The sequence below is a fragment of the Brachyistius frenatus genome, unplaced genomic scaffold (genome assembly GCF_029030835.1).
Source record: "Brachyistius frenatus isolate BFR_SWC_R1_liver_20210118 unplaced genomic scaffold, ASM2903083v1 Contig_1, whole genome shotgun sequence".
Taxonomy (NCBI): domain Eukaryota; kingdom Metazoa; phylum Chordata; class Actinopteri; family Embiotocidae; genus Brachyistius; species Brachyistius frenatus.
Window position 1 is genome coordinate 12,205,001 of NW_027210600.1, and position 25,240 is coordinate 12,230,240.

General features: G+C 42.7%; 1 protein-coding gene across 1 annotated transcript in view; it reads right to left on the minus strand.

Annotated features, from left to right (window-relative positions):
• Positions 1–25,240, minus strand: part of rsrc1 (arginine/serine-rich coiled-coil 1) — a 117,584-nt gene that overhangs the window by 9,947 nt on the left and 82,397 nt on the right. Inside the window, exon 7 of the mRNA XM_069690531.1 lies at positions 12,108–12,179. Within this exon, the coding sequence (XP_069546632.1) occupies positions 12,108–12,179 (72 nt within the window). The remainder of the gene's footprint in view (positions 1–12,107; positions 12,180–25,240) is intronic.

A 25,240-nucleotide genomic window follows, 5' to 3' on the forward strand; every position in this document is an offset into this window, starting at 1 on the left:
CTTGTTTATGTAACCCCTGAGCTGAGCAAACACACACATGCACGCAAGCGCACACACAGGCGCACATACTCGCAGAGCCTGGCATCAAACAGCTGAGTTAAGCTTAGCAGGGCTGCGTGCTAGGGGCGATAGAGGGGCTCCTGTCTGGCCCTGTTCTCAGCAGCAGCATCCTGGCTGCATCAAAGTCTTTGCTGTACGATTCTCCAGGCCCAAACAACAGGCTGCTCAAGTGCATGACTGGGAACTGGACTAAACACCAACAGAAAAAAAAATAAATTAAACAATAGGTTATTTACTGAAATCCCACTGACGAGATTCCATTAATAGCAGCAAATGACTCCGGGAGGCATTTTACATCACGGATGAGGATAACTGTTGCAATGTGACTAAAACTAATGAACAGGGGAACCTAGTGCGTCGGCTGGGTGTCTGGGAATGAGGCTTAAAATGAGATATTTTGTCGACATGACAGACAGGTCAAAGCCGGTCCTACCCAGGACCAGAGTCAGACCATTTGCTCTACTTGTACACAGAAAGCCAGGAAACCAACTTGTGTTATTAAAAAGGTGTCTGGAGTGGGCCTTGGTTGGGTAATACTGTTAGACTGTATTGATCAGGGGCTGACAGGTTCTGATGTTAGCCCGGGAAATGTATCAAGTGGCTAATGAGCAGCTATTAGGCCCATCGATTTGCTGATTTCAATTGATAGCTAGCAGGCCAAAGATGCACGTCAATATTTGCATAACTAATACCCTGCAGCTCTGGGCACCGAAGAATGAGACCTCAACGAGTAAGGGAGACCGACAGAAAGTAAGAGAGAGAAATTCAAAGGTACATTCAGAGCGAGGGAGAGTGGAGATGAGGATGATGAGAGCGGGCAAAAACAGATCAGCAACCTGGAGGTACGAGTGCCGGCAAATAAACCATCAAAACAATCCAAATATTAATAAAAGTCAACCACCATGTGTTTGTGTGAATCTGCAGGTCGCCTGTGAGGCAGCGAACCACCGATGGTGGCATCGCAGCAGTGACGAGGTGTGACGCTGGGACGCTCATGCCTGTCTGACGCCTGTGGCGGCCGGGGGGTCAACAGGTCACGCAAATTGAAGGAAAATTCTGACAGGCTGAGCCAGATGTCCCGAGTGTGTCCCCGAGGAGTGTGCATATATGTATGTATGTGTTTGTAAGATGATATGTGAGCAGGGAGATGTCCAATGACTGAGCAGGTGGCTAAGCTAGTCTAATGTGCATTCCCACGAGACCACAAACACTCACTTGTATATTACCCCCCCCCCCCCCCTCCCCGCGCACACCCCCTACCACCCTTTCAAAAACAAAAGCCACGTGTCTCTATAACCCATGTCTTCCAACAATGCACCATCCACCACGATACATACACAGGCCCAGTGATCCCCTGCGGTGCTCACCTTGTTATCAGTGTCAACTGGTCTCTGTGGACTTTTCCGTTCTGTCAACTCCTGTCACAGTCACCAAGGGCCTGTCACACATCACTAATACTCAGCTGTCTTACTAAAGCCTCCCTCATAGTAACATCAGGTGGAACTTACAATAACATATATGACCACGTACTTCGGATAAAGTGGCCTTGAGCATTATTTGACCTTAGCAGATAGCATGTGATATGTTTATATGATCTTATGTGATATCTATTTGGCATCAGGAAATGAAGAGCAGCTGGTGACTGAGTGTCTCACACACACACACACACACACACACACACACACACACACACACACACACACACACACACACACACACACACACACACACACACACACACACACACACACACACTTTTGTAGTGTCTCCTGCTGATAGTGATCTCCCACTCTCCAGTCAATAAAGGTCTGAATGATGAATTAAAGACCCAAACAACCTGCTAATGACAGGATGACATGGCAGCCACACGCCATGCTTGGCTATCTCCTTCCACATCTCCACTCATCCCCTCCCGACTCACCACTTCTCTCTCTCTTCTGTTATTCAGCCCCCTTCTGCCCATCTATCCTCCTAACTTCCTCTCCTCAACTGACCCCGTTTTACTGAATAATCCTGCTCCTACAATTAAAAGCATGTGTTTAGCCTCCTTTTGTGTGCGCCCATAATGACATCCTGGACCGGAACAATAAATCGGTCCCAGTGTATCCTTCCATCTATCGATAGATCATGCACAATACGTGAAGCCACAGACTGTATTTATAGGAAATGAAGCTGCATCTAATTGCTTGATTCTGCCATCAAAACTGCACCGACAGATCTAAAGGATTTCTACGTTGTTTATTTGCTCATGTATGTGTCATGCAAACCTCAGATTTAACTTATGAGACTTTGATGAGACATTTTTGGGGAAAATGATGCAAATGATAAAAAAAATGTGCTGCTTGCATTTCAACTCCCCCCCCAAAAAAAATCTAGCATTCAGTATTTACTTTACCATTCATCAGGGATGACGGGGGATGATGTTTATTTATTGTTGACATTGTACCTATCATTGTCATGGGTGTAAATAATGCATTAATTTACACAGACAAGGGTCTACCTCTTAGCAAACTACAATCAAAGTTAAAAAGTATCTCTGCATATAAGTGAGCTTTTTATGCGAAATCCCAGCTAAGACCTGACTGTTCCTGCTGACCTCAGTGCACAGTGCTCACTGCAAACATAGAGGACTAACCAAAACCAGTGTGTGTGTGTGTGTGTGTGTGTGTGTGTGTGTGTGTGTGTGTGTGTGTGTGTGTGTGTGTGTGTGTGTGTGTGTGTGTGTGTGTGTGAGGGAGAAAAAAAGAGAGTATTATGAGTGTTAGACGATGTCCCAAGCCTGGGCAGCATCACAGAATCTCATTAAATGGTGACGCTTTCACAGGCTGAGTGGTGAGATCTTCAAGATCACAGCCACTTTCTCTGTTGACGGTCTTAAAATGGGCACTGGTGGCATTCCAAACATTTTGTATCATATTTAGTTTTTCTATAGTCCGTCAAATTATCAGACATGTTGTGGCTTTTTGAACCTCGTTTTTTCAGGGCTCACGTGTGGGAAATTTGCAGCATGCTGCAAGAAGAAGTCACTAATTTAGGAATGAGGATAAACTTAGGATAATACTTTATGAAATACAGACAATAGGAGTCAGAAGGTTTAAAGATGATACGCAAAACAACAGCACAAACTGTAGGTGAAGAACCATACTCATTTCAAATTGACTCTTAAATTTCCGTAACCTGGAATAAAATAAATGTCTGTCTGTCTGTGAGACTCAAGGAGCTCTTTATTAAGCACAGTGCTCTTTTAGTGTGATTAGAAATAGAGAGTCCCGCCCTGCCCTTTACCAGAAATAACAAGCATTTGACTGCATTAACTTGATTTTAAACTAGGCTGCACGTATTTGTGTGTGTGTGTGTGTGTGTGTGTGTGTGTGTGTGTGTGTGTGTGTGTGTGTGTGTGTGTGTGTGTGTGTGTGTGTGCGTGTGTGCGCGTGTGTGTGTGTGTGTTGAATGTATGCGGGCAGGAAAAAAAAGTGCAGTGGTCTCCATTTTTCAATCCCCGGCTGGTCAGCAGCTCTTTTATGAACAACACTATAATTACAGAAAACACCAAGCAACTAATTACTTAATTGGAGCAAGGCCTTTAAAATGAAAATGATGTAATCAGAATCCTGGAAACGGGCTCAATATAAACAAACACTAATACGTTAACATCAACTCACAAACAGGCGCACACACGTCATGACCTATAGTCCTCTTGACATGGAGCCATCGAGCAACCAACTCTTAGTTGAGATGTAATTGATTCTCCCTTTAACTCTGCTCGCTCTTGACAGTTTTTGTGTGTGTGTGTGTGTGTGTGTGTGTGTGTGTGTGCGCGTGCGCGTGCGTGCGTGCATGATACGGGGAAATGGACAGAGAGACAGTTTGTGTGGGCTGCTACGAACTGTATTAGTAAAGGCCGTGTGTGTGTGTGTGTGTGTGTGTGTGTGTGTCTGAGTGGTAATTAATTAGGCAAATGTCCTCCACCTCCTCCTCTTCTGACCTCTTAGTTGTAGACTAATAACCTTGGCACTGTGTAATACATTACTCTCCTTTATTCTGCCTTATTGGAGGGAATCATGTGAAATAATAAAACAAAAGTGACATTATCGTTTGCATGTACATCCCAAACTTCTCAGGGTAAATTATTTCCCTTCATGGCCTGAATTACAGGAAGGAATTGAACAGTTGTGTGAGGATAATGTCCAGTCATTTCCGATATGTTCGAGATCTGTCAGCTGTGTGAGTGAGGGGTTTATCGGTCATGCATCATGCGCCATGACTCTGTGTGTGTTAATATGCACATGTATTAATGGTGTGCTGTTCTGTGTAGTGACCCTTCCCCTCCACATTCCCAGGCTGTCACCCGATCCCACACTCACTACACCCAACTCCAGCGACCTCTCCGAAGTACCCCTCTCCCTCCAGGCTGGGATCAGTGGAGCTGTCCTGACGGCACACGCACAACGTGTCACCAAATGAATCGCAGAAGCAGGAATGTCTCTGTGTTTGCCAACATGATTATCAGATAAGTGACTTAAATCTATGAAGCTAAATTGGCCAATGTGGTCATCATCAGGCATTGTGAGTGAGGCACATATTAAACACATATTTGAATCAACAAACTCAAATGTCTATGTGCACAAATTCTGCTGAGTCCATCACTTTTAACCATCGACAGTATTATGAACAAAGCAAGTTTGATTTTGTGACGGACAAAGAGACTCCCAGTTTGTCAGTAATGTTTGCAGAAATACGGTTGTAGATCCAGGTGAACAAAAGTAATAGGAGAGTTAAACAAGGACCAACAGTCTTGATAAAAAAAGGATCATAAAGATTTCAAACACATGTACAGTCCAGTGTGTCGTACGTAAACTTAAAATTATTCCTATTTTTATGCCAATAAGTATGACTACATTTTTGTTGTCTGACAATGTATTCACCCTAAAACACCCAAAACGATCACAGACACTGGGGACTCATGCAAATTCATTACAAGTATTCCAAAAACACAATCAATGCACACAACATTTGAAAAAAAGAGACACACAAGCGCATATTACTGCCTCCGTAACACACACACACACACACACACACACACACACACACACACACACACACACACACACACACACACACACACACACACACACACACACACACACACTCTCTCTTAAGTCAACTCTGATGTCTAATGACAAACCTTGCAAGGGCCACCACATGGCCAGAGCCACCCAGGATGCCAGCACTTTGACCTGCAACAGTCTGCGGGTGTGTCTAATCACAGCAGTGTGACCACCCTGTTAGACCGCACCAAGTACACGCTGCTGTGTGTGATCATGTCCAGACATACACACACACACACGTGTGTGCGTGTAAGCCAATCTCACATACTGGGAATGTTTTTAGTTAAGCGGCAAACAACTTCGCCGTCAAACCTCACATTCCCATACCTTGGTGAAATGGTAATATTGATTATTCAGTGAAATCAAGTATTCAATTGTGTAAAATGATAATTATTTATAAAAAAAAAAAAATTGTTTGCAAAAAGTTAGATGTCTGTGTTACAGTGTGTGTAGGCCCTTCTTTTTCAGTTTGTAAACATTAATTTAATCAAGAACGATGTTGACATTCAGGATCAATTTTCAACAAATTTGTGTGATACCATCCTGAATCTTAAATGGACATGAATTTGGAAAAGATATCTAGCTGGTGACTCAGTTCGAAGTTGCTGAGCGTACATTGGTCTACTGGCAGCAGGTTAATTAATAAGGGTGACCCGAGAAACGATTACCAATCACAGAGGGTAAAAGGTCGCTGTCAATCATGTCTCTACTTGACCTGAATGAACATGGGATGGAAGCTTGCATGGTCAATTCCTATGTAATCTCGCCTATGGCGGAGATATCTCCCTACCATCGAGTCAAACGTGTCATTCCATAGATATCCTTATAGAAATTATTAAGCTATTGGCTGCATAGCAGCAGAAGTGACAGCCACACCGAGCAGCATCAGCATCCCATTACCCCGGGACAACAAAGGGTCAAATGGGGTGAGCAGAATTCGGCATTCGCCTCCACTCGTTCACGGGACCGGCAGCGCTTAGCACAGGAGGTCACCTAATCACCTTGCCGAGCCATCTCTGAGGGGGAAAAGCGGAAGAGAGAGGTACGGGGGGGAAAAAAAAAAATCAACTTTAAATTTGCAGTGATGAAAAATCAATAAAGCAGTAATTGCTTGGCTTATCACCATGCAATGAAACAAATTGGGAAGAGAAGGGAGGCAAGGAGAGGGCTGGCGTCCATGCTGCACGCCAAGGCTTTTTTGGCTGCAGTGTGTGGAGCTCAGCATAGAACGGGAGAGGGAGAGAGTAGAGGAGTTTGGGCTTCAGTGGGCCAAAGCAAGGAAAAAAGGTCTCCTCGTGATAATTAAATCTTCTCACACTGATTTTCTGCCAAATTTATTTCCCCAGGGACCATAACTCTGATTCAGTGCTTACAAGCCTTGCATAACTAATCATTTCAACGTGGGGGTAACCACAAACCTGAATGAATAGGGAGGAGAGAGGAGGAAATAAAAAGAGAAATGGCTGCACTGAATCTGTGGCACTATTCATCTCTAAATCAATCATTATTTAGGCAGGAGAAAAAGCAGAAATAAATGTGACGTGTTCTTCTCTAAGATTGTGTTTGAAAAAGACCTTTAAAGTGAAGGTGTAATTGATTGTCAATGTGCTCTCTTTTCCACTTTTCTATGCTGTGCTATACTGGCAGAAAACATCCTTTAATTCCTGGAACAAATAGAACCCATGAAGCCAATGAAGTGTCGGTTCAATATTCCTCTGACTGTTCCTGGCATGATTGTGTTGAACATAATAACACAACAAATAAGGCCATTTATCTGAAGTAACGACAGGAGATGAGGCTAACTCCACTAATCAATACCCAGTCGATACAAACCAGATTTTCTTACATCAAAATCACTGAGACAGATCTTCCTTCAGCGCAGAGTGCACAAGAGCAATACAGTGCCTCCCTGGAGTCCTACGGTAGATCATATAGCCGGTGGAAAGAACACAGTTTAAAAAAGGTATAAAGCTCCACCATGAGCGAGGATGCTGGGAACTATAATTATAGCTTGGTATAATTCAGACACTCTCCTTATTGAATCCTCCTGTTTTAGTTAATGTGATGAGATCATGGACACCAGATCACTCGTGTTTACCAGCGGATGAATTTCACCGCTTGTCCTTCAAGTGATGCAACTCGGTGAGGTAGCGTGGCACGCCACACCGCGGCCCCGGTAATTAAAACATTTAAAGCAGAGCCAGCCCCCCCGTGCTCCCGGGGTGTGATATGGGGGTCACGCGCCTGTAGATTCTAATTTGCGCACCATTTGTATTCATGACAGGCACGTGCTAAATATTTAACAGCAGCCTGGCAGGAGTTTTGTATTGTTAGGCTTTCCAGGTCAAATAATTTGATTTCAAGGCAGATTACATTAAGCGTCAATGTCCAAGCCACCACTCTCACTTGCCTCTCATTTCCTGTCTTTTATTACAGTCGTGATAGGCCTGAACTGAAGGGATACGGCTTTGGATCATACAAGAGCTTGTTATCCACGGATTAGTTATTATTTTCAATTAGAAAAGGGATCACATCATTTATCATGGACACACACACACATTGGTATTGAATGCAAACACTTGTATCCAGAGCTGAAATTTTAGCTGACTGCAAAAGTGTCTGTAGCCGAGCATACAATCATACCGAATGAGAAATATTATTTCTAACAAATGATGGTGCCTGCACATTCACCCTTAATGATATTTCAGTCATATTGATTGTCCTTGACTGAGGTATCTTTCAGTTAGTAAGGGTGTCTATTTTCACTCTCTCTTTTTTCTATATGTTGAACAAGTCAGGCAGGAAACCAAATCCAGACATCTTCTGTTTGAGCCGAGGCCCTGTGGTGATTGACAACAGAGCTAGTTAAACGGTGATGAGGCGTTAATGGATGCTGGGTCGAGGAGGAGGAGGATGTGGGGGGCGAGGGGGTGGAGGGGGCGGCTGCGGTTGAATATTTAATGGTCATATAATTCCTGAACACAGACACACACACAGACAGGTACACACCCAACCCGTGACCTGTCCTACACACCGCGTAATTAGGGAAACAGTCCTTTCGTTTAACTGCCAAAAGAGCAAACGGTAGGTATATATTCCCCTAATGATATGGGTTAAAGAGCTATTATACGTCTCATTAAAATATATGATCTCCCAATCTGCTGGTGGTTTGAGGTAATGGGGACAGAGCAGGTTCGGGGCAAAAATACCATCTGCAGGCTGTAGGCTTGTATCCAATCCATATCTACATAACTCTCTACGGTGGAGAACGGCTACACAAACGAAAAGACGTTTCTGTCAGTGCCTCATAAACAACACACAGCTTACACATTTCACAAGGTCATAGAGTGGAAAGTGCGAGTTTACGGTCTTTAAAATCAGCCCGTCATTATTTGGGGATGAATTGGGGTTATCGAGCATTTCGCACCAATCGTCGTGACGGCTGGTTGATGCGTTACCCTCTTCCTTAACTGTAAAGACTCTTTAGGAGAAAAAATAAAGCAAAATGAGGGCCAAAATGATGACAAACTTGATCGCTATGGAGGCTCTCTAATCATATCTTAAATTCTCTGTCTTAACTTCTCGCCATTAAACTTTGTCATTCTCTGTTGGCTTGAAACGAACACCTGCACAGACTGTACCTGTCGCCTGAGCCGTTCACGTTGTCCTGCAGCGGCCCTATAGATCTGATCATATTTCAACCGACTTTAAAGTGAGCTATAAATAACTGAATAAACTGATTAGGAGATCAACAGAAAATGAATCGAAAACTTTTTGCTTCGATAATCAATTATTATTTTAGCAGATTTTTTTCCTTGAGACATTCACTGATACGAGCTTCTTAAATGTGACATGATGCATTTCTTTGACATATACAGTAATATAAACTGAATATCTTTGGGTTTCACATTTTTTGGGTGGGTACAAATCATTTGAACATGGAAATCATGGTGAATCCTCAGAAATACAATAAAATGGGTCATTTTTCAGGTTTTGGACATTTTATAGGCAACAATGATGAGGAATTGAAATAATAGGCTGCACCCTTTCATTTTTTTCTTTCTCAAGTCTTTGCCACGTTTATTAATGCTACCGGTCAAACGTTCCTGCACCGATTGGTTTGTTAAACTGCTGGTTAGGTATCAGTTGTGTTATATACTGTCAATTTATAGAAAATTACAACAAGAGTAAATTTATCTACAAAGAGAAACAAAGCACTGTAACCGTAGCAGGTTCTCCTGGTCTACAGATATTATAAGGTCCACACAAAAGGTAATGGATGAGTAGGTCGGTCAGAGAGTCACAATGGTTGTAATTTGACATATTTAGTTTACTGTCCAGCCATACTGTTGTTCTTCAGTAAAGTGCCAGCTGACAACGAAGTCCACACAAACAGACTGTTTCATTGGCAGTCAGTCCATCTTATTATAGCTGGACTCACCATGTTAGCTAAAAGCCCCCCGGGGCAAACAAACAACATCTCTCAGCTTTAATAGCCTAAACAAGGTATGCAACTAACAAAGGAATCACCCAACCCTCTCATTCTCACACTCTTTCATATCATATGTTTCCTTTTTCAACCGCTAGCATCATCTGGCTGCCCTTAACCAGAGAGCCAAACATTCCTTTTAAGTGGAGACTACTTTGTTAACTGATGACCACAGGGCCAGTTATTGATCCTCTCCTTCCACTCTCTCAGTAAACCCTGCTGATAAAAAACCCTCTCTTCTCTCAGGGCTCGGCAGTTTGCAGCCACAGTTCGCTACAATAATAGCTTGCATATCATAGCATCCACATGAATCAGATCTCGGTGGTTTCGATTAGGGCTAAACTAACTCAAACACATTGCCAGACTAGGATGTGAATCTATTTATGAACGAGGAGTGTAGGTGGTAGTGTTCTTCACTTCTCCCCTCCGTTCTCTTGAAAAGGTTTTCTCATTTCAGTTGACTTAGCGGTTCAAGTGTAAACTTTCTAGTTGTGTTGACCTCTGAGAGGCCCTGCAGGGAATAAGGAGACCCCTGGTGATCTGCTGTTTAGCAGCAGCAGTGGCCCTCCTCTTCCATTTTAGTCGTGCTGGGAGCAAGGGCAGAGGAGGATGGAGCTAGCTCGTGTGTGTGTGTGTGTGTTCATGTCTATTTGTGACAGTGCCACAGGAGTCTCCTGCTACCTAAGCAAGGGCGAGTCATCGGGGCCACTCTGTCGTGCCTCTCTGATCTCACTTCATGTGTCCCTGTGCAGGGAAAGGAATAAAATGATCCTCCTCGAAGGCAGTGCCTGTACAGCATGCTGTACTCCACGACTCCACTTCACAATCAAGAACAACACCTTTCTTCACACAGAATGAACACTTGGAGTGAGGAAAGAGGGCGCTTTGAGCAAAGGGGAGAAAGAGTCAACTGATTCCAAAAAGAGGCAACGGTGCAGCGTGAACTTTGCTTAAGAAAGCTATTTGACTGGGAGCCTTCATCTGTTGCCCCAAGCAAGGAACTTAGTCACCACTTTGGCAATGCTTCCACAGAGAGATGTGAGAGGAAATAGTGAGGAAGATACAGAGACGATAGCTGGAGAGAGGTGAAAATAGTTGATGAGGATAAATAGAGGGGGGAAGAAAGAGAAGTGAGACAGAAAGTAGGAGAAAACCGCAAGGGGAGGAAGGAAGAGACAGACCAAGAAAAATGAATAATATCAACGTAAGAATGGCGGAGAGGCTGGAAAAAAAAAAAAAAAGAAAAAGACAAATACAAAACAGAGAGAAGGGGTGAATCAATTCTTCCCAGAACTGGGGGACTAAAGCAGGAGTGCAGGGCTAATTAGTTTCTGATGGCTGGACTTTCATTTGGCTAAAAGGTCAGATAACTTTAAAGGTCACACAGCAATGTATCCTCGATGCAAACACAAAAAATTACACAAAAGATAAAAACAGCCACACTCGGAACGAATGACACGGCTACGCACGCCTGTATGTGCATGCACATAGACACACACTGTGTGTTGATAACAGCACATTCGATATTCTCATTTATATCATGCTCTGGTCAGAGACGGACCAGGGTCATTACTCAATCTAAGGACTTTTATTAGTGTTAGCACATCCACTGCAAATTACTCTTGACTTTATTTAAATGTGTATGGAGATAATCTGTATGTGTGTGTGTGTGTGTCTGCATGTCGGTGGTGGTGGTGGTGGTGGTGGTGGTGGTGGGGGGGGGGGTTAAATTTATTGCCTGCAATGCTAAGCACATATCTGCCTTACATATCTACTATGCATTTTTATGCAGATTACAGCTGTCTTACTAAAAACTAAGGAGCGTAATGAGCGTCACTGAGTTCATGTTTTGCAAAGTAAAGATGTGCAGTGAAAGTAGAAAAGTTGTGTAAAAGAAAGGATTGTTAATCTGTGAATGTAAACATGTTAGATTAGCAAAACTGGGTAATATCACTGATGTTTCAGTACTTGAAAAGATGATCTGACATGAAACAGGAGCATATTTTGTGTTCGCAACCGTCACTCTGCTACAACTGTTGATGCATATACACGAAGGTTTTTGTAGAAACTGCACACGTAATTATCAGATAAATCCGATTCAGCTGATTTCAGACAATAATGTAGAATTGTTGCGCGACAGATGTCTTCCAGCCCACAATTTTTGTACTTTGTGTTTCTACACCTCAAAGTTTATATCGGTGGCTTTTTAATGGATCACAAAATCTAAAACAAAGCTTACTTAAGTTATTTCCTTGTTTCAACGGTTGTTCTTGCCAGCAACTTTAACATTGCAATTGTTGTTTCATTTCATTTCATGCTGTGCTGTTTGATTTTTCTTTGATACTGCCTTACAGTCAATTTAGAACCGTTACAATTAGTTTGGTATTGGTGACAAAGTTTACATGTTGGACACACGACATGTACAAAAGCACACATAAAGTATAACTCACCGTCTTCGAGTTTCTTCTGGGCCTCTTCTTCTCTCTTAGCTACTTTGGCCTTCAGCACCTCATCTGTCTTCGCTGAAAAAGAAAGACAACACAGTTAGGAGCAAAGCATATCCTCAGCAGCCCCTCATCATGCTTCCTTTATGGAAAACATTTATGGCATTTTCAAGCTCAATAGAGGTATTAAGGAATTGTTAAAAAAAAAAAAAAAGTACAGTATATCATGCAATAGTTGTTTTGAAAAAAAGAAAAGAAAAAAACATTTTTCCTTTCTTTCATTTAAATTTGATGATGATTTAAAAAAAAGATAAACAAAGGCTTTTCCGTGAGATACAAAAACAAACTGAGATTATGCAGAAAGATTATCAGAGGACTCATCACTGCTGGAACAGTGAGTGCACAAACCAACCCGAACATGAAAGATGCCTTCTCCTCTCCCTACCAGGCAGCAGCCTTCTCTGCTTTCCCCTCATACCTCTGTAAAAGTCAGCGGTTCTTCCTGAGAGGTGTTTACCGTCTCGGCATAATGAAAAGCTTAAGAGAAAGTGAGGCAGCGGGAGTAAACACTCGTCAGGGCATTTTAAGCGCGTCTCATCATGAGCCGTGTTGTCTCTGCTCCCTTTTCCGCCACCTTTCCCCTGAATAATCAAGATGTTAAGCCACATTAAAAAATATAATGCCGTGTATGGCAGGACTATCAATACTGCCTCTAAATTAATTACATTTCCGTTGCGGCGCATCATTTATTTTGCAGCGTTAGGGCCTCAGCGGAGCCATTCGCCTTTATTGCTATCTCACTTGGTTGATGAGTGAGCTATGTAAAATTGAGTCTCCAATATCATTACACTTAATGAGTTTAAACTTTGAGAAAGAAAGAAGGGAGAGAAACAGAAAAAGAGAGTGAGCAGACGAGAGAGAAGGGGGAGGAAGAGAGTGAGAGCACTCTCACTGTTTTTCGGGGAAGTTAATACAATATAAGAGTGGGTGTAAGTGTTTGTGAGCGCTTACAGCGTGTTTGTGTTAGGGCACAGCTGTGGGTGTCCAAATGTGGTTTAATGCACCACTCGAGACGCCGGCGTACGCATGTGCGTTTTGTGTACGCTCCTCATTTTGTGTCTGATTGTGTGTTCAGAGTTTTGTAGTGGCAGCGAATATGTTACATAAAAGCACAACGCATGCATCTGTGCGTGTGTTTGTGTGTGTTTGGATGCAGGAGGCCATGGGTTGTGCTCGTCTCTCTGTGACTGCGCTGCTTTTTTTGTTCAGTAATTGCCGTAGACAAAGAAGCCGTCACACTGCTGTTACGGCTGGTTAAGCCTGGAGGTTCCGCATCTTTACTAACAATGACTCTACATGGATGACTGAACCCTCCTCAGCCTCCCTCAGCTAGGGTGTGTGTGCATGTGTGGGTGTGTGGGTGTGTGTAGATGTGTGTGTATAGGAGCAAGCCTAACCAAATCAGCAGCAGCCAATCTCTCTGAGCTAAACACAGTCATAATTTAGTAAGTTTGTGTCTGTTTGAATGTGCAAAAAACCCAAACCGTGGTCTGCACCATCCTGCACCTCCTCACAACTGCAATCATGAGTTTTTCTTGTTTGTATGCACAGATGTGAATTTGTGTGCGTTCACCTGTGTGTGTACGTGTGTGTTTTTGTGTGTGTGTGTGTGTGTGTGTGTGTGTGTGTGTGTGTGTGTGTGTGTGTGTGTGTGTGTGTGTGTGTGTGTGTGTGTGTGTGTGTGTGTGTGTGTGTGTGTGTGAGAGAATGAACTCCTCTGTGTTCTTCAGTTCACTCTTTGCTCGGGGCAACCGAGAGGCAGGTAGGAGACGGAGCGGTATTGGTGGTGTGATGGAGCAGTAGGGAGACGGGGGAGAAAAGAAAAAAAAAAAAAAAAAAAGGGAAAGGGAGATAGGCAGAAAGATGGGGGCCACGTAGGATAAAGGAAGAACTAAAACAGCGAAGGGAAACAGACAAACAAGCAGCAATAAGAGAGAGCTTTGCCTGCATGCGTGCACACAAACGTGTACACAAACAACAGGAGTGATTTGTCGCCACTTTTTCTTTGCATGTTTATCCTCCACCTCTCTCCCTTCATCCCTCCCCCAACAGGTTCTCTTATCCTCTCGCTCACTTATTCTCTCCTTCTGTTTTGCCCTATCCCACCCCTCCCCGTTTTTAATGCTTTCTCTTCCTTCTCTTGCTCATCTCTCCAGTACACTGTGCCTGGGGGCGATAGCAGCAAATCAAACTGTTTATCCATCTCTCATCAGTGCACTGCCTTACGGGGCTCCTGCCCCCTCAAAACAATGAAAGTAGGCCTGAGCGCTGAGCCAGGGATATGATTTAATTACATCAATAAGGAGCTCTGCTTATAAAAAAAAAAAGAAGAAAAAAAAGAGAGATTAAATACATTAAAGCAACATACTTTGCTGCACTATCATGAAAAGCCTGTTAACAGTACAGTTGTAAAAAAGCGTATAAGAAGGATTAGCAATTGTACCTACATAAGCATGTCTGTGTGCAGAGACCGCTGGTTGGAACTATATTTCTTGGCAACTCAGCGGCTCCAGTTCATTGTAGGATAATTCTGTGATGGACTTTTATTAAAGCGGGTAATAAACGGCCGGGTGTTGGGGAAAGGAGAGGCCTTTCACTTCATTTAGACTTCGTTCAGTCTTGGCTGCAGGGCCGGAGGAAAAGAGGAGGGATGGCAGCGGGAAGGGGCGGAGAGCGTCAGTGAAATCGCATTGTGATTATGAGTGTAATTGCAGCCCAGTAGCCCAGGGGCCATGTAGCTCTGATGGCGCTGGAAGATGTTTTATACGCAGCAACAGAGAGGAAGAAAGTGAGAAAGAGAGGAAGAGAGCGAGTGGGAGGTAGAGGCAGGCTGCCAGGATGGATCTTTTTTTTTTTTTTTACAGAATCTCATCTTCTATCTTTTCTCCTCCCTTCTTTTTCTTTCTTCTCCTTCCCCAATGTTTTCCTTCTCTCCTTCTCTCCTTTTCTCTTCTCTTCCTCCACTCTTTTCCCTTCTGTCCTCCTCCCTTGGCAGGATTAGCTGGGTCTCGTTAGAGGGGAAATGTAATAATGCTCCCACCAGGTGGAATCGGGCCCGCTCCATTATCAGCCGGGAGATGGATGGGCCGTGTAGGGCCGGCGGGGGCCAAGCGCGCACGCAATTTAGATTCAATAAACTGGCAAAGCAAGACCCCCAATCTGATTTATCTCTTACACGCCGCCAATGCTTGCTGCTACGATGCTGATTCCCTATTACCGCTCAGAGAAGGACTATTCATTGGATGTAAGGCACGGCAGTCAGAGAGGCTTGTCGGGCCCCCGGGACGGCAGCAAAACAGATACAGCAGAGGGTTAATACGTTTACACACAGATAAGCAATTAAATCTAAGGCTGAGGTGAGTTATAGAGTTATTAAGGCGGGATAGGGGGTGGGGGTGGCGGTTATTCAACACGAGAGTGTAACTCGGGCCTTAGGCCGGGTACAGTAAGTGAGTATTAGAAGTGAGGAAGGCTATCATATTATAGAGTTCGTGAGGTGAGAGAACAACAAAAGAGCAGTAGTCTGCCCACGTTGTTCAATAAACTCAATGCAACACTTACAAACTATCATGCTGGAGACAGAGTTCAGCACAACAGTTATCCACTTAGTCCATTTGTGCAAGTTTATGAGCAAGTATGCAAGTACATGTCTCCATGTCTAAACGTACGTGGGACTGTGTTGGCGTAATAGGCATATTCATATCCACTGTATACCTGGCTGGGAGTATGCAGAGCATCACATCTCACTCTGTGTGCTTGTGCAGGTGTGTGAGAGCGGTTGTGATTTTAGCAGTGTTGGTGGGTGTCATCCCGTCCAGCTGCCAATCAAAGTGAATCTGAATGTCAGCAGGAGAGGAGGCGTGATAAATCAGCCTCACACCCAACGACAAACAGAATATTAGAGGCAGCGCAGCGCCATTGGAAAAATGTCCCTTCCAATCAGACAAGCACTTTACAGTGAAGCTCGGCAGCCGGGCCTCCAACCAACACTGAATACTGAGACAGCCAAGACAATAAATAAATAAATAAATAAATAAGAGACAGACAGGTCGGAAGACAGGCAGACAGATAGACAGACAAACATGTTGACACACTGACGAATAACGGCCCTGACAGGCAGAAAGACGAGACAAAGAAACATAAGAAAACAATGGGGAAGGTGGACAGACAGGTAGGCACACTAACTGACATATAACAGGCCTGACAGGCAGGCAGGAAGACAAGACAGACAGACATACAGACAGACAGACACAGAGGTGGTGAGACAGACTGAAAACTGCTGGGCAGACAGACAGATAGACAGACACAACAATATATTGTTGCAGCAACAATATCACAATGTATATATGTGCTAGAGTGTAAAGGAGTGAAATGTAATAAAACAACTTAGGCTCATCCTTATACAGATGATTTATATCAAAACTGAATAATTGATACTATATAATATAATAATAATATTATATATTATCATTTACCTTGCTAATCAACCTGATAAATAACCTAAATCGCTGTGTATCCTGTGTCACACAGATGTTTTTGCAACGAGTCACTCGTTGCAAAAACACCATCTGATGCCATTAACAAACATTTTGGAGGCTCTGATTGGTTCTGCAGAAATGAAGAAGGCTTTAAATGCCCCACAGAAATAATGGACTTCTTCAGGAAGACTTGGCACTGCTTCAGTTTAATATTAAACAAACAGGAGGCAAACAATACTATCAAACAGCTATTTATTTTCCAAGGTTGCTAATGTTTAACATTCAGCCTGAGTACTGGGCTGACTTTTCAAAAAGGGAAGACAGAAACTTTTTCCAACTGTTAGAAAAAAAATGTACATTCAGGAAACAGACACTTAAATATTTAATTTGGGACACATGAAGGGAACTTTAAAGCGAAAAAAAAAATGGTTTCTTTGAACATTTTTATGACTGTGAAACAGCCACAGACAGAAATACTCTCTGTGATCATAAAGAGGAAAACTACAGCAGGTGTAGAGGTTAAATACATCCTGGGAAGAGGCGATATCGTGAATGACCACTAGGTGGCACAGTACGCAGACAACACAAGCAGGAGTCTTTAACCAGGCCTTTCTTTCTGTGTTTACATGCAGGTGCCTGTGGGATTGTACAGGACTCTATCAAAACCAGCTCACCTTCACCTTGTGGGTGAAAACTATTATTAGACATGGGACATCCTGATTGGATGGGCAGATATGAGGCAATACAACATGGAGTAAATGAAATATTTAGCAGCAGAATGCATAAAACAGTTAAAGAGGAAGCCTGTATTACAGCACCAGTTAATTTATGACAGTGCAACTTGAGTTGGGCCTGAAGAAAGTCTCCTGACAAAAATAAAAGACATATGAACTTGTAATCACTTCACAAAAGTACTGAGTGTCTCAGCTACAGCCATATGATACTTCTATGAGTGAAAATCATTCAGGCAGAAGACAAGAAACATGAACTTAGATGATCCTTATCACAGGGTTCCCTTTTCATCTGTCATCACACTGAATTAATGACAGCCATGAAATATTTACAAACTAAACAATTAGAGAGAGATATCTTACAAAATCAATCAATTATTCATTTGCAATCGTCTGAAAAGCTTTCATTTTTGTTTCACTGCTATATTGTGATGCTGGGGGGTGCATCAATTAGTTCCTCCACTCCTGTGGTGTAATGGATGCTTCAGAGAGGACTGATCGCCTCAATAAAGAAGCCAGATGCAAAGTACGAGTACTGAATGCTGCACTGTGTTATGGCATGCTGATCTCTGCACTGTGCTGTATGTGAAGTCAGAGGGACAACATCCAAAACTCATAAGAGTTTTGCTTCTGCAACATTTGCTCTATTAATTTTTAAACCAGCTTCCTAACTCCACACACCTGGGCTCCATGTTTGTGTTTGCCTTTCAGTGATCATGCTGAGATTGCATCTGTCGAAGTCAAAGAGGAGATGAATTAAGAAGAGATTCATTACAAGGAAAAACTCTGGATGAAGTTTTTTTCTCTGCATACTGAAAACAAAAACTCATACAATTCAAATTTATATTGTATATGCAGCACATCTTAAGACCAACATACAGTAGATTGGATGTAAACATCTTCCTCTCTACTGTGCATACAGAACATTTCTGGAGATGCTGTATAAGGTCCAAAGTGGAAAGCTTTCTTTCTGCGAGTGCAAATCTTTTTTTGCTTGATTAAAAATCAACCAGTGGCCAAAGTTGCCGTTCACGCTTTTTTCACACTGCAACCTTTCATGTATTTGAATTAAATCATGTGGAGGTACCTATTTTAGAGTGGTAATGATTACTTGATTGACCAAAACAAAACATTTTAATAAATTATGAATCTCAATTTTCAACTAAAAATGCCTCTGAAATGTAAAGATCCCTGCTTTTCTCTGTCTTACATGATACTATCGCCACCTTTGGGTTTTTAACTGTTTTAAACAAGCTATTTTAAGATAACATTTTGAACTCTGAAAGAAGCATTTTAAAATGTGTTTTTCCTGAGGCTGTAAACTAAATGATTACTTCATTACTTGAAAAGGTACTCTGCAGATTTATTGTACGATATGACTCCATGAAATAACAAAATGGCTACAAACCTCTTGATCAAGAACCAACTGGCTCATCAGTGAACTCCTGGCACGAGAGGAGAAAGCCCAAAAACTTTTAAGAGTCAAATTATCCTGCGTGGCACATTTGTGACTCTAAATAACATATCTAAACTTAAAGATAAATGAGTTTTAATAATATAAGGGCGACCAGCACAAAGAACGCATGATCAAATCCTCTGCACTGCAATGCGCTTGGCTTTAAACAATTAATAAGGTCTGAGTCTGATTTCCTTTGGGCAAAACCTTGCACAGCAGGTCTGGGGTTGAGACCATGCAGTAAATAACAAGCCGAGCAGCGGGGTCCTCCTGATGCATGTGGGTGGCTCGGACCCAGAACCCCAACCTGCCCAAGACCCCGGGGTGAAAATGGATCCCACGTTTCTGCACCTCACACCTCACACCCCGAGACGGAGGCGCTGGACCCTGAACCAGAGGAGAATTGCTGAAAACTTGGGGAGGAGCAGAGACCTCGAGCGCTCCAGGGACTGTGCACTGCTATGGGCTGCATGCACACACATGCACCCATAAACAAACCTGAGGAAAACACATGAATATCTACATTATCACAAAAGGTATAAAGACCATACGCCTTAAGGGGGAAAAAGTGAACAACAAAGCCTCTATAACGCAGTAAACCAGGTCAAACAAAGTTCAACCTTGAAACTTCACTATGGAAATATCACATGCAAATTGCAAATGCTCTCGTCTTTTAGGGCTTCCAGCAGAAATTAAAACATTTCATTAACGTGTGCCCCTTAGCGGTAAAATTACAGTTATTTTATTAGTTTGGCATGAAAGTAGGTGTGCCTTTTAGATAAATACAAAAGTTCTGTAATGAGAACTTCACTCAGATCAGTGGGTAAGTGCATAACAGAGGTCTTGAGAGGGCAATCAGACCAAATACATAATGCAAAGATCACACTGTGAAATATTAAGCATCCTGGGGCCTCTGAATGACATCTCACCTTCAACTTCAACCCTGCCATATCTCCACATGCCACTGCCTCGTCCTCATGCCCCTTTAGTTTGTCTTTTATCTCCTCTTGTCCTTGTTTTTTTTTCCCAAACTTCTCCTCGAAACACTTCTCTTTGCATCTTTTCCTATCTTTAAACAGGTTGGGGGTTCTCAGCATCCTGATATCTTCTTGAGATGCGAGACCACCACCACCATGTTTCTCATGAACAGGACGACTGCTGTTTTTACACTGCAGGTTCAATATTTAAAAAGGGGAGTAAAGTAAGTTTGCATATGTTCGTGTCCGTCACAAAGTGATCTGTAACCACGAGCTTCGACTGGCAGCAACTCTGTTGTGTCATCCCGTCAGGAAGTCGCTGTGTCTTGTGGACACGGAGTCTCTGCTCTCACTTGTTGCAATTATCTGAATTTTTAAGGGAAGCACAAAAATGTTGACTCCATTTATTTTACTGTGAGTGTTATTTTGTAATAAAGATGCAAGAAATGTTAAAACAAAAGAATATAAGGTCATTTGTGCAGCCTTTGTTACAACAAAACACTGCCACCAAGTCTGGGATGTCTCTGCCAGCTGTTGCTTCCCTCTCTGATGCTTCACCCTCTGTTGATTCTGGTCTCACAGTGCTCGTTCCAAAATGAAATAAGGGCACACTTTTGTATTTATGTCTCTCCATCAAGGTGTTGTAACAGTCCCACTATGCGTCTCCTGTATAGGGAACTATTTATAGGCCACTGTGGGATTTCACCAAATACACAGATGAGTGGTGTGTTATCGTTAAACACCAGAAGTAATAATTATTGGATTCTTTCATTTCCTCCAACAAAGTGTTAGAATCTCAACAAAATGAAGGTTTGCTCACAAACAGCCCAAGTATCATTTCAGTCATGTCACTTTAGATGGTATTACCATCATCACCACTGCCCTGGCATGTAGTCACTACATGAATTTGTGATATATATATAGATATACAAAAGCAAGATGCAAACTCATTCAAACCCTCAACATTTGCTTGAAATCTGTCCAATTCTAGTGATTTAAAAAAAATAATTCTGCAACAGTAATGGTCAAATTTGGAGAATATTTTCAAATTTGAAGAAGCACCTAATTTTCCACGTAAAATAATGCAATTAAGAAAGCCTGTTATAAGCTCAAATTGTGAGTAGACAGGCGTCATTCCCACAACATCATGTTTTTACCTCCACCAAGGAGGTTATGGTTTTTGTTTTTTTGTCTGTTTGTCAGCAGGATTACGGACCAGCCTTATTTTTCATGAAACCAGGTGGAAGGGATGAAGGAAGAACATATACAATTTTGGATCATGGTGTGGATCCACAAATTATTATCTTATCTTTGCCAGACAAGCAATTAGGCCCACTAAATGTCATACATGTTAAAGCCCAGTAAATGGTAGTAAAGTTAAATAGTGAGAAAAATAAGCAATAACAGAAATTCAATGACTCCATGTCGTGATCCACATGCACATGTTTCAGTTTTCTAGTATTCTGGGATACAGACAAGCAGTCGCTATGGAGGACTCGTGGCCATTAGTTTCATAGGGGAGAACCAGAACCGGTACAACTGTAACATCAGCACAGTTGTTTCATATCGCAGAAGAGAACTATTGGCCTCGGTTGAGTTCTGAACTATCCGAGTGTCCTTTTAGTCTGCTTTGTTGCTTGCTGCTTCTAACCAGGATAAAAATGTTCATAAAAGTGTCTTTACCCAAGAAAATAAAACTTTGTTCTATTACGATATTTATTTTTGCCCTCAATTTCTTTTGATATGAAATTTTTCAAATCATCATCTTTTTTTCCCAAATTAAAGACAGATGGCCAAAAGTGAACCAAATTCAGTGCAATACTGATCAGGATGAGTAGTTTGTGCATTGCAATTTCAGCACAAAAATATGCTTGCCTACCATGTGTGTGTGTGTGTGTTTTTATGTGTTCATTTATTCCAGTGTGAATGCACTTGAGCGTGCTGTTGAATGGCGGAGAATAGGATCTGGTTCCCCTGCTGAAAGCCTGTTGGATGCCATTGTAATGGCACACCACTGAGTGTGTGTCTCATGTGTGTGTAGTTGCGGCGGTGGTGGTTGCAAAGGGGCTAGATGGGACTAAATCTATCAGGACCCCCGCACATGAAAGGTAAACTCGAGCCGCTAATCGCAGTGCTGACACAAGGAGGTTCAAAAGGGCGGCCACTTAGAAAAGAAAGGCAGGAGAGCCGGGACCCTGGCAGCGTCAATAGGGCCCGGCACAACTGACCACATTACAGGAACAAACACACACTACAGAATAGACACACAGACTTGGTGGTCTCAGCTTCTCCCGGTCCACTCTTTGGTGTGGACTTCATCATGAATGATGGGTTGAGAGCCTGAGTGTGTGTGTTGGTGTGCATGTAATACTTCTCAGAAAAACAATGTCATTGTTTGATTTCATGTCAGAAATTCTGGAGAGACGCAGTCCAACACTGCCATTAGTGTAACTGGATAAAAGAGTTTGATTTATTTTCTGTCTTAAAGAAAAAAATGAATAAGTGATTGTTGATCCTGAATTATGCACTGAGGGACAAGGTGACTAATGAAGGCCTGGTAACAAGAATCAGCAGACCATCAGAGACAAAAACGCAGGTGAGAGCCACGAAATAAATAAATAAAGCACGGCACTGCAAAATTAATACAAGTTCAGGGACATATTTGACAATTAATGCTAAAATGTCAGCTCATAATATATGATGAAGGAAAACCAAAAGAAGGAAAGCATGAGAGAGGGAGAGAGGGAGACGGGGACGGACGGCCTGGCCGCAGGAGGAGCAGACACACAGGGGAGAAAAAGACCGAGGGAGATTGACCAAATGGCAGCCCCCCCTTGAAGGTAGAGCGGTGCACTCCCTTCTCTCTTCCCTTTTTCTCATCTCTTAATGCTTATTTTCATCACTTTGCTTAAAATATTGATAATCAATTAGCAGTACGTCTGTTTTGCTACAGAATCTGTGTCACGGTCTATCACTCTGTCAGAGCCAATTCGCCACTCATTCAAAGTTCATTTTTCCTTGGCGGCTCTGTGCCTTTGGAGGAGTCATTACGCGGGGAACATAGCCCGGGGTGCAATCACCTATTCTCTTTCATTACTGGGGAGATGGAGAAGGTGAGAGAGATTATTAGAACTTTGGAATGATCACAAAGCTTCACGCCGCCTGTCAGATCCCCCCTACGTGTAATTCATCTGGCTTCACTGCCTCGCCCTCCCCCCCACCCCCCGACCCCCTTCCCTTCCCCTCTCCCTCATCCCTCTTTCCCTCCTCCCCCAGCCTCAGCCAGGGGTTTGGCCACAGACATTATTCATGAACATCTGCAGCGCGCTGAATATTCCACAGCCTCCGCCGTGATGAAAAGGGAGCTGCCCCTTTGACTTGAAAATTAACATGCCGGCAGAGAGATTATGGACGCGCCGCTTCATTCCAAGCCGAGCTGGGCCACGCTGAGACTGGCCGAGCTGACGGTTCAGGCGGGGCTGAGCAAGGCAGAATAAACGGGGCAGGTGAAGAATTTGCTCTTTGTACTGGTGTAGTGTCTGTTTCAATGGTTAACAGGGAAACAATAGTTATTCAAATCAGTATTTCATTTCAAAATGATGAAAGTGACCACGGTACATGTGCACAAACATGAACAGATACAGACACGCAGTAAATTCAGACATGTCTCGTGGAGATGCCATCAGACGTAGACTCACAACTCTCTGCAATCACTTCAGACTGAAGCCTTTGACTTCAGCGGTAATCATTATGTCAGGTAGATGATCTCTGCCGTCAAGATCTCTGATTAATGAGGCTGAAACAGTGCTTTTCTACCATGTGACTATAATCAATATTTCTTTCTTTCAATATCAATTATTCAACCAATTATTCTCTTGACCATTTTGGCAATAAAATGTCAGAAAACAATGAAAATGCCTTTTAGAAGAGACAAAAGCGATGCTGTTAAATGCCTTGTCCAAGCAATGGTTTACATCCCCAAGAAATGCACTTTAATATCATCACTACACACCATGTTTGACCTGAAAAGAATCCAAAGTTCTTACATTTGTTGGAAACAACAAATGTCTGAATGTTCGATAAAAGTTTCCTGCTTAAAAAAAAAGAAAAATAATTATGCGGTAGTCAAAATAGTTGCCAATTAATGCTTGACTAACTGATTAATCGAATAGCAGGTGCAGCTCAATTTCAAAGAGCGGTGTTAAAGCTGGGTCGAAGCTGAAATGTTCCCTCGTAAACATCTCATTGCACCCTCTCACCTCTGGGTATCTCTGCCTTTCATTCTCTCCTGGGCGTCTCTACATGAAAGCTCAGCCGGAGAACGGAGACTCTTCCTCTCTCACACCAGGAGCACCACTGCTGGAGAGAAGCCAACAATCCTCCATCTCGTTCTGTCTCTCTTATGTTTATGCGAGCTGTCCCTCGTCCTCTCTGCGTCTTCATAGACATCCAACTCCTGCCTTTCGGATTGTGACAGGGCTCGTAAAGAAATCAAAATATACACTAAACATAAATATTAAAAGGCTCACAGGTGCAATAATCCTGTGATCTGACAGAACGAGTATCAATGTGTTGGTTAAACCTGCAAAACCTTAGTCAACCCCTTCTGGCAGTGAAAGTAATTACAAAACATATAATAACTACAAAGCTCACTCCAATTATTTTACAAATGCCAAAGAGCATTAAAAAAGACATCTGCGTCTGCCCTCAGTCTGTTCTCTTCTTTCAGCTCGGTCCACTGAGAGAAAGAAACACCGATAAACACTGTCCGTGTTCGTGCTCGCTGTCGATCGCTTTCTTTTTTTAATCCTTCGGAACAACGCTGAAGTTATTTTTTTATCGCGAGCATCCACTCTAGAAACTTTTCTTGGACACTTATTAGGTTTATCAACCATACTCCTCCTCTCCATCGCAAAGGTCACAACTGTTGCACCCCCTCTCCCCTTCAGTTCTGGCAAAAACAATCATTGCTGTGGGATGTAAAACACATCACAACAGGTGCCAGTGCGGGAATGTCTCTCCAGACACCAAATTCAAAATCTCTGTCTACAGTGGAATATGGAGAGATGTATCAGACTGTGAAAGGCTTAATCAGCATTGTGTGAAGTCGTTAGGCGAGGCCCTCTAAGGTAAACATCTACACTCCCTCATGACTGCACAATTTGTACGCCATCCACTGTCGTGATGCAGAAAACTAGGAGACTATGGAGGGCTTTGTCAATCATAAGAAAAGACCACGAAAATATGATAAAACAGACCAATTTAAGATCAGAATTATGTGGTGTTTTTTTTTTTTTTCAATGAATGTCTCTTGTGTTGACTAGGAACATCTCTAATTCAGCAGCGTATACTACAAGAGTAGATACAGCAAAATATACAACAAAGACGGAAAGAAAGAAGGAGAAAAGAGCAAGAATATGAGCAGACAGACAGACTG